Source organism: Manihot esculenta, chromosome 13, assembly GCF_001659605.2.
Source record: "Manihot esculenta cultivar AM560-2 chromosome 13, M.esculenta_v8, whole genome shotgun sequence".
Lineage (NCBI taxonomy): Eukaryota > Viridiplantae > Streptophyta > Magnoliopsida > Malpighiales > Euphorbiaceae > Manihot > Manihot esculenta.
In genome coordinates this window covers 33,468,312-33,486,800 of record NC_035173.2, presented here as the reverse complement: position 1 = coordinate 33,486,800, position 18,489 = coordinate 33,468,312, and the positions used below count along the sequence as shown (strand labels likewise).

The following is an 18,489-nucleotide window of genomic DNA, read 5'->3' as shown; positions in this document are numbered from 1 at the left end:
AGTGAATTGCTAAATTGGTGTTATTTTTGGTTGCGTGGTGGGGATGGCAATTGGTGGTCCAGACGTTCCTCCGTTAACACTGACGGGGGATCTGACGTAACAGAAAATTTGACGGCGCCGTTATTCGGATCGGACAAGCCGTTGAGGGACTGCGCCGAATTGTAGGCAAATAAGTGAGAGCCACGTGGTCTCGCGCGCGTTAGGGAAAAATTAACTGTGGACAGTAATACTAATGATTGCATGTGAAGGTGATAGAAAACAGAGCGATCCGTACGGTGGAAGTTAGTAACGGTTCACTGAATTACAAAACGGCCCGAGAGAAGCGCGTGCAATTGGTTCGCTACTTACAAATGTCCGTTAAATTTCCACAGTAATTATTATTATTTTTAATAGAATTACTATTGTATTCAGAATAAGGTAACTTTTACCATATTGGCTCTTAAATTAATTTTACTCCTAAAAATAAACTTACTTTTATCCTAACATAAATTAAGAATATATAATTAATAGAATTCAAATAATAATTAAAAAATTTTAATATCTCCTTATATTTTAGTGCTTTATTTTCCAAATTTAATCTTAATATAAATGTTTTAATTTTTTAGTATAAAAATATAGAGAGTTGGAGTTCAAATAAAGAAAATAATAAAGATCATTAAATTTAATTATAAAAGGCACGCTTGTAAATTTAATAACTATTAAATTAAATATAAATTAACTTTTTTTTCAGAGTATAAAGACTAGAAAAATTTTATAATTTTTTTTATATGAAATTCTTTCTCTTTTTCTTTACATAATTTATTTAAACAAGTTATTTTTATAATAGAATCAAATAACCATCTTTGTTAATCAATTTTTCTCTCCTCATTCCTTGCTCCATCACCAGCAACTTCTCAACCTTTCAAGGGACAACCGATAACAATCAGTAAGAAATGATTAAAGGTAACAACAATATAATTCAATAGAAAAACAAGAAGATAAAAAAAGAAAACTTGACCTAAAACCAAATCATATGGCTCACTAGCATATAGTCTTTCCATATTTATATGAACTTATTAACATTGGATTAGATATAATGGTAACCTGAATTACAGTTAGCCTTTTCTTTTCTATTTTAATTTTAGTTCAAATTAAAAATTTTAATTAATTCCTCGAAATATTTTTTAATTAAATAATTTATTATTTCTTTCATTTTATTTCAAATGCATTTTAAAGTTTTGCATAGAAACTAAGATAATGATTAGATAACTCCATTTTCATAATAGAAAAAATTAATAATCGACTAAAATACTTATAAAATACTCATAGAAACAATATTTCTTCAATTGCGAACTAAAAAATTCAAACTAACTTAGACAAGAATGAGAAGAAAAAAAAATCTAACATTCATCTTTGAATACCGAATAGCTGAAAGAGACAAAAAAGTATAGAGAAGGATGACGAATATAGAAAATGAATATATGAATGAGTCAAAAATTATAATCTTACTAATATTAGCTAAAGTCAATAAATTTATATCGAATCACGTTAAATTTTATAATTTTTATAATTTTTATGCATTTATATATTACATATACATACACTTGAGAGAATTAGAGAAACGAATTTCATGTTTTTTCAATGAAGGTCGCTGCGGCTATAAGGGATTGAGTAAGCATTTTTTCCGAATCATGAATATTGTTTTTCTCACTTAACACATGTTGTATGTCCACATTAAGATATATCAATATGGATATGGTCATCATTAATTTATATGAGTTTTTATTTTTTTTTTAAATTATTATTTAGTACCATTAAGTGTCTTCGTACCTAGTATTGCAGGAGATTTAAATGTACTATGCCTTTTTCTTTTTATTTCTAGACTCTGCACAGATTTATTCCATTCTTCATTATAATTATTCTTGTGATAAAACTATAAAAGTACATAGCTCTTGGTGCTCTGAATTGCAGAAATTTAATAATTATCATCCAATTATTCCAATACACCTGGTCCTATGAATGCTTATTCAATCTTTAAGAAGCTCTGGGTTTAATATGCGCTTATACAAAATGGGACTCTCTTCTCTTGTTCCGTCTCCATTTTGAAAGAGTGTTAGATATATTAAAACGGTACGTTTTTTGGATTCAAATTAAAGGGGAGCCTAACAGTATGAATTATGACCCTCATTATGACTTTTCATGTTTTCTGTTTTTTTAATTAATATTTAAAAAAAAAAAAAGAAAAAAGAAAGAAAGAAAGATAGATGTAAAACATAAAGCAAGATTCCTTTGGAGTAAGATAATAAAAAGGGGATAGACAAGAGCACATGGACTTCTTAACCAACTGTGGGCACAGAAAACTAGAATACATTTCAACCATCTCCTCTCTCTCTCTCCTTTAATCTCAAACTGCTTTTTCATTGCTTTACTTAGAATTTGTACCTAAATAATTGCAAACCCTTATTTGAATCATTGCAAAGATTCCCCACCTAATTAATTATATATATTTTTCTTCTAATTATTAAAAAAAATTATGGGTTTAATTTAATTTTCTTCAAATTCATGATTTCAAATTCCAAAATTAATTATAAATAAAAAGCAAAAAGCTTGGTTTTGACCTAGCTAAGTGAGGACACTTTCATAGTTGACTTGTTTTTAACATGGTGATGGAATTATGAAATTTGTCTGGTTGTTTAAATTATTTTTTAGATTGTCTTTATGGGAATATCTCATATTTTACCAAAATTAAAAGAAAATTTACAATTGACTCACTCTTCAAAAAATATTAAATGGTGGTGGATCCAAGGGGGAATAGTAATTAAAGGGTAGCCCATAATTTTCACACTTTATTACAGACCATATTATTTAATTCACAAACCAAAAGGGCTTAAAGAGCTTTAAGTTTTGCTATCTCTTTATGATACTATAAACAGTAGAAAAGGTTTAAATTTTCAAGGGTTTTTTCTATCCAAAAGAAATCAAAGAAAAGGAGAGAAAAGAAAAATGAAGAATCTCAAGGTATGAGAGATTGGATTAGATTGGAGTGAAATGGAAGTGATGATGATGAAGAAAATGAGGCCATGAGTTAGCTTTCAAAGAGTGTGATTGATTTCTTTATGTCTAAGACATGTTTTCTTTGATAGTGCATAAATGGTCCTCTCAATCAAAAAGCATCACTTTTTCTTTCCATGCTCAGGCCTTTCAACTTTGCCTTACACATTTTCTGGACCCTCCCCCCTCTCTTATTTCCTTTTAAAAGTGTGGCTTTTGCGGCTAATGTCTTCTTTTTTTTTTCCCTTCTTTTCAAAGTCATCCATTTATCATAACTGAAATAAATATGTAAAAAAAAATACTTTTTATTCACTCTATTTTTTAAAAAATATAATTTTTTTATAAAAATACACTTTATTTATTTTATTAAATTTTATTTGAGTTTAAATTTTTAGTGATAATTAAAGATAAATTTATATTAAAAATAAAATTTAATATTTTTATTTTTACTATATAGTTAAAAGAGTAAATTTGAGGTTTTAAGATTGATAAATTTGTTGAAAAATTCGGAGCTTTTTTAACTTTTAGGAAGATCCCACTTGTCATTGATGAAGCGGGTGAGGGTTGCCCATTTCGGTTGGTGGTTGTGGGCCATGTACCCTTAATTGGGCATGGCAATTTTGGCGGGATCGATTGTGACAAACAACTTCAAATATTGCCAACCATCCATGAGAAAAATAAATTCACGAGTTTAATTTCATAATTTTTGTAAAATTTAATTTTATTAATTTTTTTTTTTTAAAAAAATTATATATAGGTCACAGTCTGTGAACGACCTACCATTAGGAGTGAATTAGAAGAAAATAATGATAATGTTTGTTGAAAGATAGGGTCACAATAAATAAAAAGTTTTAGGCACAGGTAGTACCCACATCTTCGTTTTCATTATGATCCATCACCAGACAAAATCTAGCTATTATGTATTATGCTTTAACTATTTTTTTTTTAAAAATTATTATTTAGTGTAGAAATTTATTAATAGATTTATTCATTTTTAAAATATTTTTAAAATTTTAAATTTTTATTATTAAATTTTTAATTTAATGTCATTATTTTTAATATTAATTATTCGTTTGAAATTAAAAAGTTTATAAAAATTTAATTTAATTAAAAATTATGAGAATAACTAATAATTTACGATAAATCACAATTACTAAATACTAATTATCTTTTTTTTTTTAATCTATTTCTCTCGGCCAATCTAATTTTTATGGCCAGTGTATTGTGCACGGTTGCTATTTTTAGAGTTGCATTTTGAAAAGTTATTGGAAAATTAAAAATAAAAATAATCTCAAATACACTAATTTAAGTTTGATACGGTGTTACTTTCTGTCGTTTTAATTACAACCTAGTATTTTATATGAAAGTCTCTCTAAATGACTTTTAGATCTAATCATTTACACCAAAAACACAAAAAGTATAAAATGATATGATAATCCATGGATCATTTTCGATCTACTATTTAAGGAATCACAATCAAATTTGTAAAATCTATTTTTTTTTAGAATAATAATGCTGTAATATATATAAATAATTCATTTTAAAAAAGCATATATTTCAAAAAAAAAAAAAATGGTAGATGATGATAGCATATGCAATATCTGAATCCCATTAGGGGCCTATGTGTCCTTTAGTAAAAAAAGCTACTTTCACAGTGACATTGTTGCAGCTTAAACAGTTGTGGTCCAAATGGATATAGCCTAATACTATGGTCCCTTTTGTAGCAAAATTAACCCAACACCTACTACCTTTTTAAGCTTTGTATTTTTTTTTAAAATTAATCTTTCCTATCTTTGTCCTCTCTACAAGACTCTTAGTTTTCATAATAATGGAAATTTCATGCTGCTGTAGAATATTCTCTGCAATTTCCATTCTATTTTATTTCATTTCAATGGTTTGAGATGAGTAGTAGAGCTAGCTATTACATCACTTTAGCTTATTAATTACTACCTGTGGTAAAGAGTCACTTTCACTCTCTCTGTTGCTTAGTATTTGCCTTTAATGTCAATTCTATTGCTAATTTTGTTTTACATATACAGCCACTCAATTTAGTTAATTTGTAGGGAGTTCACCATTCCATTGATTCAGTTTAAAATTAAACCGAATCAAATAAACCAAAAATTAAAGTTTTAATATTTATGGAAACTGAATTAAATTAATTTTAATAAAAAATTGAATCGAACTGATCTAATTTTATTTGATTCGATTCAGTTTAATCTGATTTTATTTGATTCGATTCGGTTTAATTGGTTTGAAATTTTAATAAATTTTTATTTTTTTATAATTTATTTTTAGTATTTTAAAATTTAATTAAAATATTTTAATTTTAATATAACTTAATTTTTATATTATTCAAAATAATATAATATTATCACTAATTAATTCAATTCAATTTTTTTAATTTTTTTATATTGAAATAATTAAAATTTTTAAAATTAAAAATTAAAATAAATAAAAATTTAAATTAAATTTAAAAATTAAACTAATTCGATCGATTTTTTAATTTGAATTAAATAATGTTAGTAGTATCAATCTGATGCTAATTTGATGGTAGATGTACTAAATTAAAATTTAAAAAATTTTAGATTTAATATTATGTTTTTTTCAGATTAATGACATCATTTTACATAAAATTTTATTGTTAATATTTTAATGTTTATCATTTTCACCAAATTTTTATCAATGATATATTTAAAAAAAATAAATAAATAGCAAGTCTGCGCATCCAGAAAAATAAGTAATAACTGACAAAGAATCCCATAATTCTGGATCACTGACAATTTTTATAACATCTGCAATAATGACATTTTCATATAAATACCTCTCCTCTGAAAAAGTACCATTAATTATATATCAGGCATGTGAAATTAATATATTAATATCCAGTTTTAATATTCAAACATTTCCCAAAATAAGAGAAAAAAATATAATTTGCATATTATAATAATTTTAACGGTATTTATTAATTATTTTTTGGGGATTTTAAGATAAATAAATATATATATATATGAAGTGAAAGGTTAATTAGTTAGGAGATTTAGGTGCAGATTCTTTTTGTTGGAAAATAAAAGGAGTTGGTTTTGAGCAGAAGCAGGACAATTTGTTCATTCCAGCTGCTTATGATAATAATTCAAATATACGGTTGGTGGCATTCTGATGCTGCATGCATATACACCAATCATGCATCTGTGGGCCACACTAACTCATCTCTACTGTACTCAATTTAGGGTTTAGTAATTTGTTTTACTGAAAATATTTTCTAAAATTCTATTGAAGTTAATACCTCATGTGCAGCTTAGCTCTTAGTTGAAGTTTTCTAAGTGATATGGTTGAAAAGGTTTTTGGTAGAGAAAATTTTTACATTTGAAGATGATAAATGAAGTTGTTGAGACGCAATGCTTGATTGGTAAGCTGCTCCAACCTTCCTTTTTAGGCAGAAATCAAATTGGGAATATTTCATATAAGTTTTCCCTTTCAAAGGATAAATTATGATTTTATATCATATTTTTCTTTTTAAATTTGTTTGATGAATGTTATTAATTTATGGGTTTGAAATTCTTTGAACTCAATTATAAGAAAAGGTTGGTTTGAGAATGTGTGAGTAGAAATCTTTTATGAAAGAATTTACTGTTTTAATGAATAAAAAAACAGTTGAAATTGCCAAAATTTTGGGAAGAATAATGCAAGAAGATTCTGAAGATGAAATAACAGAGTAGTGGTTCTTTGCTTTTTGCAGAGACAATAGTCTGAAAAAAGGTCAGCCCCACAAGATGGGTTGGGCCCACTCTCAGAATGACTCGCCCAAAAGTATTTCCACAGCCTTGGATTCTAAAATTTGTCCTTTTACTTGGGTCTCACCAGAAAACGACAAGTCGTCTCGCATGGACATGTCCCGCATTTTCTGCGGGACTAGAGACGGGGTTCATTTTTTCTACTAGACTAACAAATAACATGGTTTTTTTTTTTTTTTTTGAAATAACAGATAATATATGTTAGTTTTTCAAGTTTGATGAAATATGTAAGATAAGAGTAATTATCTTTAAGATTTTATTTATTAACAATTTATTCATTATCTCTAAAATTTTTATAATTTTCCTCCTCTCAAATCTCAAGACATTAATCTATAATCTAGATTTTACCATCAAATTTTATGAGCCTCACTCTAAGTTTATATCTAATTATCCGTTAAATTTTTTTACAAGCTTAAAAAATAAAAATTGATGAAAAAAGATAATAACAACATATCTATTTAAAATAAAAATTTTAAAATATCATATCAATATTAATTAAAATAAAATAAATTATACACATTATTATCATTAATAATATTATAAACTACTAATTACTATTAGCGAAGTAGAGTCAATAATGCTTAAAAAAAAAAAAAGAATTTTCATGAATTCTAAGCTCTTTCTTTAGCAATGATCCATCGTTGCATTAGGTATAAAGTAGATAGATAGTGTAAATCAACAATTCGAGCACTTGAACAATTGAGCAAGTTTTAGTGTAAATGGGATTGCGAACAAGGAATGAGGTATTGTCAAGATCAAACAAAAAAGAAGGCAATGCTTCCATCTACCACGTGATACAGCAACTTTCTTGATAGATAAATCTCTATTTTTTTTGTCTAGTTTGAACTAGAAAAAGAAAACTCTCTTATTTTATATTTTTTAATTTTCAAAGAAGTTCATCCTTATCTTTGCTAATCCAGTGGAAAAGGGATAGCGTAGGTTTTTACTCTTTCTTGTGAGATTGTGGGTCGCTCCCTCCTCTGTGAAGTGGGTGTAAATATTTATTTTTATTTTTGTGTATTTTTACTTAATTTCTTTGCACTGAAGGTGTATTTTCTGCGGACGGTTTCACATTTTTTTTTATCAATTTGTATTAAGGAGACTTTAAATCAATACGAATATTAAATTTTAATGATAGTTATCTCCTAAAATTAAAACCGTTGAGCATACAATAAAGTAATTCTCAACATAAAACATTGAAGGAGTTTAATTGAGCCCTTAACTCTAAAATTTTCTATTTAAACCTGTGAACCTTTTTTATTGAAATTAAGTTTTAAAGTTATATTTTAGTTTATACCCTAAGGTTTAGGCTTTATTAATAATATCATCTATTTTCTGACAAAAAAAAAAAACTTGCTTGATAGGACAAAAGACATGGTATTAGAATTACTATGGTTTTTTATTTCATTAAACCTCTCATGAATGTATGAATATGTGCTTTTACGAGACATATTAAAGTATGTAGCCAGAGTTTTTATTTTATTGATATTTTTATTAAACTTGAATATTTTTTTTATAAGGAATTACTACTTTGTTGGTCTATTAAAATTTCTTTCATCAAAATGTAGAGTTATTAAAAAAATCATTTATCATTTTTTCTATTCTTATTCCTATTAAAATATTGGCTCGATATCACTTGTTATAGATCCAACGATCATTAAATATATATAAAAAAATCAAACTTATGAAAAATCACACTTATCCGCTTTATATTACATCAAATTCAAAATATTAAGCTATAGAATTTTAGGAATCTCTTCTATTCATATGATTTTTTTCTCAATATGAAAATTTTAACACCCCAACACTCATACTTGCGTATTTCCAAAAATTTTTTATTTTTCCATATTTCTATGATTATTTACTTAAAAAAGAGAAAAAAAAAAAGGAAATTATATAAATTGATGCCAATGAATATATAGTTATGCACCTTTCATTTTCTGGGATTGTGCTTCTCTTGGGCATGACATATAGGGCTATATTATGATATTGAGTTGAGTATGTGTATGTGATTAGGGACAAAATGTGAAGAAAAAAAAAAGTTTCTTCATCCTTAGGAAAGGTATTATTTGCAAGTTTCTATAAGCATGGTGTATAATATTCTCCAGCCAGACATGAATACAGCAATCAAAGTTGCCAATTTGGTCCACATTTATAATGCATATGGCCCTTGCAAAAAAATAAATAAATTCCAAAGCAAAATAATAGGATGGGTCAAAAGTTGCATCATGTTTTTGTGGGTCAACTTAAATTATCATCCAATAATGTTCATCAAAAGCCTTAGCCTAACAGCTTTTTTTCAAATTCAGTTCATATTCTATAATGATGTCTCTTCCTCTATATTTCAATTCTTTTAATACGATTGTACTCTCTTATTAAATTAATTAAATAGTTTTTACAATTAAAAAAAAAACATTTCCCTTCGAAAAAGACTAGCACAAAGTGAGTTGGGCCTTGACCAGTCATGATAAGTGAATTTGGGCCGCGATTGGCTGACGAGAAAAGCCCAACGAAGACTTTTGAAAACGAAAAATGGCCCAAACAAGAGTAAGTGGAGACTGTGGAGCAACAGTCGGATAACGAGGAAGGAGAAGAAGGAGAAAGCTGAAGCTTGTGAACAAAAGAAATGGTGGGCGCCTCCTCACTGCAACCTAGACTCCTCTCTTCTTTTGTTGGTGATCGCTTTATTCAATCCACGCAGCCTCTCTCTAAACTCTTTCACTATGCTCCAGGTCTCCTTCACTTTTCTTAACTTGTTTTTTCAAGTTCATATTCAATCATCTTTATTTGGGGCCAGAAATTTTGGTTTCTTATTGAAATATTCAATACCCAGTGGGATTTTACGTATTTTCCATGGATTTACAGCATTGGATGTAGGGTTCTCTCATTTTATATCAATCACTGGCTATGTGCTTAAAAGGACAAGGTATTCAGAATCTCTTTTAGACCTGAATAGGAGTAAGAAAAAACCGAAAGTTTTGTGGAATATAAACATGATTTGGTTATAGGCAAAGCTGCTATTTCAACAGTGTTCTGTCTCTTACCAAGTTGTTCTGTTGATGCTTGTCCTTTGCTTGTTTTCACCTTATGTCGTAGGATGTTAGGTTTCATTCCAGTTTGATTGAAGTTATACAAAAAGCTTGATTGTGCAATAGAATGAGACTAATTCGGCTTTTGTTAGCTTTAGGTGGAGTGAAAATTATGTTATGTTGTTATTACACTAGTGAACCGTCCAATTAGAATAGAGTTAAGCAAATTTGTTGGATTAGAGTGCCATTCTGGCTGTAATTGGTATTGCATATAAGGTTGTTAATTGAGGTGGACATGTTCATGGATTACAGTTTTTAAGGAGGTTTACAAGTGATTTACTGGACTGGGGTTTAAGATTTTGATATCATTGTACACAAAACTAATTCAATGATAAAAATCTTGAACTTGCAATTGAAGTCACAGTTTTGAGATCTCAAAAGACAAAAGTAGCCATTCAAGCAAATTTGTTGATATTACGACTGCTTTTAGGAATCCCTTTGGTAGAATTCTTTTCTTTTTTATATGTTTCTGTGCATGCTTATGAATGTTCAGTTCGTCGATTACCACTATTTTTGGCTGGATTTTCTAGTTACTTAATTCACAAAGTTGGGCTTTGTATTTGGCTATGGAATGGAGTATGAAATTCTTTTTCTTCTCAACTTCAATAGGTCCTAGAATCTTGGTTGAGCTGGTCAAAGGACTAGAGATTGTAGTAAGGTCTAGGGTTTTATTTTTGGGTGATAGCAATTCAGGAAAAACAGGAAAATTCTATTCTTTCTGATATGAGGAAATATAACTTCTGACAAGGAGTCATAAAGAAAATATTCAAATGAGGTGGCTGATCTTTTTCTGAATTGGTTGGATTTAGTTTTGCATTTTATCATTTAAAACATATTGTTTTACTTTGCGCTACCCTTGTTTTCCATGGAATATTTTTTATAATCCAAAATCCGTTCCTAGGTTCCTTGTTGTTTGTCTGGAATGCTGTTTCCAAATTTTATTTATTCTTACACTCTGTGTTACTGCTTTCTCCTGATAATGTTGCTAGTGAGGCTTTTTTGTCTAGATCTATTAAAAATTAATATCTTTAGACACTTTTTCTATGAATTCTGTAGCAAACTTGGTTTCCTGCAACTCTGTTACTTCTGTGATATAAGAATGACAATTCTTTTTGGGTCTTTGTAATTCCACAAACAGGAACCAAACATGTGTCAATGCAATTATCCAGAGGACTTTCTGGCTTAACTGATTTTTTGTTCAAAAGGTATGTTATGCAAAATCATCTGCACTTGCATGCACAAACTCATCCATAAGATACTATCATTCTTTTTCTCATCCCCCCCCCCCCTTACAATTGAAATTCTTCATCATTACTGACATTATGGCATTCTGATATGCACTACATGATGCTGTTTTCTGTAAATTTTGTGGCATCTACTTGTTCAAATAAACATTTGTGCATGTTCCTGTGCACATACACTGTCACAGTATGCAACAAGTGTAGTATGTTTCACTTTGAATTGCCAACCTATATATTGAAGTATTGAAGGGCTTTTGTAGCCTCCTGTGTTAATGTGGGTCTGTTTTGGTTAAATTCTTGATCTGTTTATGACTGTTCTGTAGACATTTTGAATGAGTTTGAGGGATTTGACTGGACGTGCATCTCCACTGCTTTTACAATATGCATACCCAAAAAGATATGTGAACATGCCCAAAAAAAATTGTAAACTGTAAACACAAACATCTAGGTACATTTGACAGTTTCACCATTGCAATGAGCAGAAATATAGATGAAGTGTCCAACACTAAGCGCAGACGTCTAAGGCCTGGAAAAGTATCACCTCTTCGACCTGTCCCAAAACATATACCAAGGCCACCTTATGTTAATTCTTGGCAACCACCTGGAATTGCAAGTGGACCTGAAGTGCATGATGCGAAGGGGATAGAGTGCATGAGAGCTTCTGGAAGGCTTGCAGCACTAGTTCTTGAATATGCAGGGACTCTAGTCAAGGTAGCATGGTGATTCTTTGGCTTTTCAAAAGGGTAGAACATCATTAGACTTGTCATGCCTTAAAGAAGCTCTGGCAAATAAACTCTTTTATTCTATTTCATGATATACTTTAAGAGAAAAAAAAAAATCTTATAAGAGCTGGATTTGCATATTATGCGAAATTTGCAATTTGTTTAAATAACACTAGTTCCTCTTCTTATCGTTGCATAATAATCTTATAGCTGTGAACCTGCATTTTTTATGCTAATAAAGCTTTGCAGTTAATTATAAGACCTTTTTAGTTAATGGCTGAGTATGCTAGTTAGACAGAAAATAAAGATTGTAGGCTGAAGAAAAGGTGTTTTATTTATTTAATGTTCTGATCGTGCTTCTTTGGGCAGCCAGGCATAAAGACAGATGAAATTGATGAAGCAGTTCACCAGATGATAATAGACAATGGAGCATATCCCTCGCCTCTTGGCTATGGTGGGTTTCCTAAGAGCGTCTGCACATCAGTTAATGAGTGCATTTGCCATGGAATACCAGACTCCCGTGCTCTTGAGGTCCTTTTTATTTTAGTTCATTTTAATTTCTTAATTATTCTTCATCCTTCATAGTTAATTTCTGTTTCCTTTAATGTCTAAATTTTATGGGGATACATTTGCAGGATGGTGATATTATCAATATTGATGTTACTGTGTATCTAAATGTAAGCATCTTTCTGGTTTGTTTTTCTTTTTTTTAAAAGCTATAGTGTGCTAGTTACAATGGAAGATTTTATTGCTTAGCTATCTGTATATTATTAGCTGTTTTTCTTGCCATTGTTGCCTTTTGCGTATATTTCAACTGACTGATTGTGATATCAGGGTTATCATGGTGATACATCCGCAACTTTCTTTTGTGGAGAGGTTGATGATGAAGCCAGAAACCTGGTTCAGGTAATCTTATGGAACTGTGAACTCCCATGAATTTTGTACGCATTTCCAAGTCATAGGTGCCAACTTCCTCACTAGTTTGGAATTCAGAGTATTATTTTTGGTTGGGTAGATGCACATGAAAACCCACTCAGTTCACAAGAGTTACTTGTTTTCTTGTTAATTTGCTAACACCAAAATGGAGAAAAATAAATGGAGGGAGTAGGGAGTGTGGTGTTAAATTCTGAAATCTGAATGCTTTTTGTTAAATTCTTGCTAGGCGGTCTCTTGTTAAGATTACCTGTTTGCTTGCTGGTTTGTGTCATCCAAGTTTCTTTGCTGTGGTCATGTGATTATGAATAATGCTTATTTGGTTTTATGTAGGTAACTAAAGAATGTCTTTATAAAGCAATATCAATATGTGCACCAGGAGTGGAGCTCAAGAAAATTGGCCAAACAATACAGTATGGCCTCTTCTTTTGCATTTCTTTTACAATCTGAGATTTTGTTCATTTTTCTACATGCAGAAATATGTGGTAGGATGATGGATTGATTTTTCATGAGTAGATGACTTGTTTTAAAGGTTGCCATTTTGATTTTCTTCTCAAGTCCTCTGTTTAGCTTTCTTCTCAAGTCCTCTGTTTTGCTTTCTCATCGTGTCCCTAGTCGATCTGATAAAGTACTCATGTCGGTTATTTGCCATTAATTTAATCAGTTTTCTCACTCAATAACTTGAATAATGTCCAATGACTACTTGATTCTTGAGGAATACTGGGAAATTCTTCTAGAATTTATTAGAAAAGAATTTAATTCTATTAATAGAATTCAATCTATTTCTATTCATAAAAGAATTCATTTGTTTGGAATCAATTTAAATATAATAAAATTCAATTAATTTATTCATCATTCTTATTATTTTTATGCTAAACATAATCTTATTCTTATAAACAACAATCATTTTTATCACATTGATTGAAAAATCATTATTAATATTTTTATAATACTTAATCTGAATTTTACATAGTATTTACCACTAAAAAATATAAATTAAGATTTTTTTAAAATTAACAAAATAATATAATAAATTTCTAATATTAATAGTTAATATTAAATTAAATTAATTTTTTTTTCAAGAGCAGTTATTAATTTAAAAATAAAAAATAAATTTAAAATTAAAATAAACAAAAAAAAAAGAAGAATAAAAGGAAAAAAAAAAGAGTCCTTAATGGCTAATTAAGTAATTTTGATGTAAATAGGCTTTAGTGAAATAATTTTTTACAAAATTTTAATAATTTTGATAAGATTTACTTTTAATTCAAATCAATTCTTACAAAAATTCAAGAGAATTGAATTCTTACACAATTAATTTTGCCAAACACAAAAATTTAGGAAAAATAATTTATTTCTTTTGAATTCTTTCAAAATTAGCTATTCCAAACAAGGGCATAGAAAATCCTTTATGACTTCTGTTGAAGGCAGTATTAGCATTACTTGATACATGATATGCAATATATATGTGAATTATACATATTGAAATTTCTTGTCTTGATTTTATACTCATTCATAATTAATGTTTTTCATTCTGAAGTGACCTTGCAGATAAACACCGTTACGGCGTTGTGCAACAGTTTGTTGGCCATGGTGTCGGACGTGTTTTCCATGCTGATCCGGTTATTCTACACTACAGTACTTACACCAATCTTGATCCTTTATTTTCTTCATGTTGGCTTAGTTATTATATGGTTTAGTTAGATCTACATCTATATGCTGGTCTTATCCGCCTAGCAAAAATTAGGTCCAAACATTTGGAATTTTGGTTATTGGGCAACATATCAATGATTGCACCTAGAGAGTTCTGATTAAATGAACTGTTAAATCCATGGTGAAGTTGTATCCAGCTGAACATTTGAGTCTTTCCTGAATTCTTAGGAGACTTCTGCTGTTTAAATAAAATGGGTATTAACTAATGATTTGGAGCACAAGTAGCATAAAAGAGCAATGTGTGAAGAACTGGTTGCTTGCCCTTCCATTCTGCAAAAACAACACAGGATGGTATTCAGAGATTTAGAATGTTTTTCTCTTAATGTAATTCTGAAAAATTACAAGGGCTTGTTTCGAGATGACTCCTTTTTCTGCTAGATGCATCTGGGACATTTTTCTCTGCGAACCACTGATAATGGTGTCTTTTTTTCAGGAAACAATGAGAGAGGATGCATGATGTTGAATCAAACATTCACTATCGGTAAGCATCCTTAAAATTGACCACATATTCTTCATAATGATCTGAAATCTACTTGTGGGTCTCTCATGTTTGAATAGATTTGTTTTATTTTAGACGTCAATGATTCCTGTGAAACTCATTGATTCATTTTCTTCAGAGCCAATGCTGACGATCGGTAGCATTAATCCGGTAATGTGGGACGATAACTGGACAGTTGTTACAGAAGATGGAAGCCTATCAGCACAGTTTGAGCACACCATTTTAATAACAGAAGATGGGGCTGAGATACTCACTCAATGCTGAATGTGTATTTACAGAGTGCATCTGTCCAATTTCTGGATTTACAGCATCTGCTTCTGATTGAATTTTCCTCTCAGATTAAAAATTTTGCTGCAGGCATCTATCAAATTTTTAATACATTCAAAAGAAAATAATTCATTATGGTTACTGTGTGTGAATAAATACATGTCCATACTGATCTTGTATTGGAAAATTTTAATTAAGTGATCAAGATTTCAATTTTAGATATTTTTGAGAACAAAATTTTAAGCAGTTATCTGTGATACTTGTGCACGAGTGATAAGCTATTGAGTACATTTATTACTATAATAATTAAAAATATATTAATTTTAGATAATTAAAATTTAACAGAGTATGAACAATGGTAGTACGCAGTAGACGTTGGACCAAATTAATTTGTTCCATGAAATTTCAATTGAATACAATGATGCAAACATCACTTTGAATCCTTGGTGTGTGGTGATCTTGACTCACGAAGCTTCTTTTCAACAGAAAGTAGCTGAGCAAACCTGCATTTTCACAGATATGCAATAGCAGATTCTGTAATTAATATAAGCTCGAACTTATAAGACCAGTAACTTTTAGATTAATATTTATATCGAGCTGCTATATTTAATTAAGAATTAACTAGAATGAAAAAATTATTTAAGATATAAATAAACCTTTCAAGAGCTTGCTCATAAGTGCCAGCATTCTCAACTGGTTCATAATGTCCAGTGTCCAAATTTACACGTGAAATTTCACTCTTCAACAAGCTCTCTCCAACTTTCACCAGATCATCCAAGTTTTTCTTTGTAGATAAATCAGCAGAAGACAGGCCTCCTCGGAGTTTATCATCCTGATGGTTTTTGTTTTCAGTCAATATAAGCTAGCTACGTATTATGATCTAATGCATGCATGCATGTAGCAGGAAGCAACGTGGATTAATCTATCAACTTACATCAATTCTTAGGTATTTGTCTTCAGAATGAAGAGCTTCAAACACGACAGAGTTGTGATAATCAACCATATTTCCACTAGCTTTACTATAGCAATCTATTAATGGCGTATACCCTTTGTAATATAACCAGCTTATAACTCCCCACTTGGAAGCCATGTTAGCATTGTAATTTTCTCCATCAATCTTGGAGCCTGTCCCCAGAGAAATCACAAGGTAACGGTCATAATCCGAGGGCTTGATCGGGAAGAAATCTGGGTTCTTCTTCATTGTTTGCTTCGTTATTTCAGTAATAGCAACCAAAGTCTGCATGGAATACAATCAATCAGGTCAAATTTTCTACATTTTTGATAATTCGTAGTAATCTATCAATGTTCGTGGAGAGTTTCTCACTGGGTTACTAGCAGCCACGCCGCCATCAATAAGGTTAAATTCTTGCACATTTCCATCTGAATCTTGGTTCTTGAAAGAATAGGCAGGGAGAATAGTTGGAGCAGCTGAGGTGGCTATGCATATGTCTGAGAGCAAAGCATCTAGAATTGGGTGGGATGTCACCTTCATAAAGAAATTGAAATTGAAACTTCTTCTGAGATTGGTGAGAGTTGGTGATACATGATTCTCTGTGATAAAACAAGAAAACAAACAACTCGAAAATTGCCAGAAACCTTATATGAAGAGAAGATGGTTGGCTGAAGTTTCTTGATATCAAAAGTTGGGATAACCAAGTTCGTCAATGTTTGGTGCAACTTCGTATCTTTCAACAAGTTTCTTACAAGCTTATGTAGATACTTGCCATTGTACTTTGGGCCAGTTAGAGCTTTCAACAAATTCAGCAACCAAGCTAGCATCCCCCTGCAATGTTAATTCAGAAAATCAATATAAACCCAAGATGTGATTAATCCTCAATTTCCTTTGACAATGAAAATAACATCATATGCTTACTTTCTTTGTGGGAAAATTTGAGGGCTGTGTTCAAGGTAAAAGGGGACTATATCTTTGGCAGCAAATAGAGGACGTCCTTCTTCATTTGGTGCAGCTAACATGGTAGCTACGAGACCACCAGTACTTGTTCCTGCAATTACATCGAAATAATCTGCAAGTCTTGCATCCTCACCATCAAGCTCCTGCGTCCACATGTAGAGCCTCATGAGCATAAACAAGCCCTATGAAAAGGAAAATGACTGTGATTATGTAGTTACCTGAAGCTTAGATTCAAGATAAGCAAGAATGACTCCAGGGATGATTCCTCTAATACCTCCTCCATCGATAGTAAGAACAGTAATGAGATTTCCATATGTTGGGGGTTGAATTTTGGAACTTGCCCTTCTCTCCATTCTTGAGCTAATGAAATTGAAGAATGAAGATGGTAATAATCTTGACTCGATCTTGCTTATTTATTTGATCTCTGGAAGAAATATTAAATGCTTCCATAAAATCTGGAAGGCATTAGAACTGACCAGGTCAAATTGTGATTGGGTGAAAGACTTGCTAAAAGAAAAGCTGCTTCTCAACTAAGACAATATAAAATGCGATTTCACATCATAACGTATATTGCATGTATAAAATCTTTTCTTATTTATTAATATATTATATCGATATTATATCATATTCGTACTGAATCGACCACTGAATAGTAAAATAACTTGAATGAATATTTACTTAATATATAAAAATTAATTTTTAATTTAATTTAAAAAAGTATCGAAACATTTATTTCAATAATTATTAATATTTTGACTATTTTCTTCCAATCACAGCTCATCATTTAGCTAGTGAAAGGATCTAGTTTCTAGCGAGAAAAATGGGTAAATTGTATAAATATATTTATTTAAATATATTTATTATCAGACTAAATTTATAAGTGCTTTTAATATATTTTTTTTAAAATATAATTTTTTATTAAATTTATAATTATATTCAACTTAAAAATATTAAATTTTATTAAATATTAAAAAATATATTAAAGAAATTTCTTAAAAATTAAATAAATTTAAATAAAATTATAATAATTAATTTATATGTTATTATAATCTAAAAAATAAAATAAAATAATAATTTTAAAATAATTAAAAAATATAAATAAAAATTATAAAAACGAATAAAATATATATAAGGAAAAATGCCTATACAAAATTGTAGAAGAAAACACTCTAGCTATTGTCTTCTGTGGCTGGTATAGCACTTTTCTTTTGCATTATCTGTACGACATTCACAAGCCAATAAAACACCAAATCTTAACATCCACTCTTTGAATTTTTTTTTTTGGTCATTTCTTG

At 29.6% G+C, this 18,489-nt stretch overlaps 2 protein-coding genes across 3 annotated transcripts; one reads left to right on the top strand and one right to left on the bottom strand.

Annotated features, from left to right (window-relative positions):
- The first annotated feature begins 9,359 nt into the window (after positions 1–9,359).
- LOC110630539 (methionine aminopeptidase 1D, chloroplastic/mitochondrial) lies at positions 9,360–15,519 on the top strand. Of its 2 annotated transcripts, none has more exons than XM_021778074.2 (10): positions 9,360–9,553; positions 11,049–11,115; positions 11,634–11,862; positions 12,243–12,404; positions 12,509–12,550; positions 12,708–12,779; positions 13,140–13,219; positions 14,344–14,441; positions 14,950–14,997; positions 15,134–15,519. In XM_021778074.2, the coding sequence occupies exons 1-10, from the start codon at positions 9,448–9,450 to the stop codon at positions 15,277–15,279; spliced, it is 1,050 nt and encodes a 349-aa protein (XP_021633766.1). In that variant the 5' UTR covers positions 9,360–9,447; the 3' UTR covers positions 15,280–15,519. The 2 variants fall into 2 exon arrangements, with proteins under 2 accessions (XP_021633766.1, XP_021633767.1); XM_021778075.2 differs by lacking the exon at positions 9,360–9,553 and adding an exon at positions 9,571–9,747.
- A 107-nt stretch (positions 15,520–15,626) lies between these two features.
- Positions 15,627–17,679, bottom strand: LOC110630538 (patatin-like protein 3). Its single transcript, XM_021778073.2, has 7 exons — positions 17,413–17,679; positions 17,156–17,337; positions 16,879–17,065; positions 16,607–16,768; positions 16,217–16,519; positions 15,939–16,114; positions 15,627–15,785 (listed from the first exon to the last, which is right to left on the bottom strand). The coding sequence occupies exons 1-7, from the start codon at positions 17,545–17,547 to the stop codon at positions 15,713–15,715; spliced, it is 1,218 nt and encodes a 405-aa protein (XP_021633765.1). The 5' UTR covers positions 17,548–17,679; the 3' UTR covers positions 15,627–15,712.
- Positions 17,680–18,489: the final 810 nt, after the last annotated feature.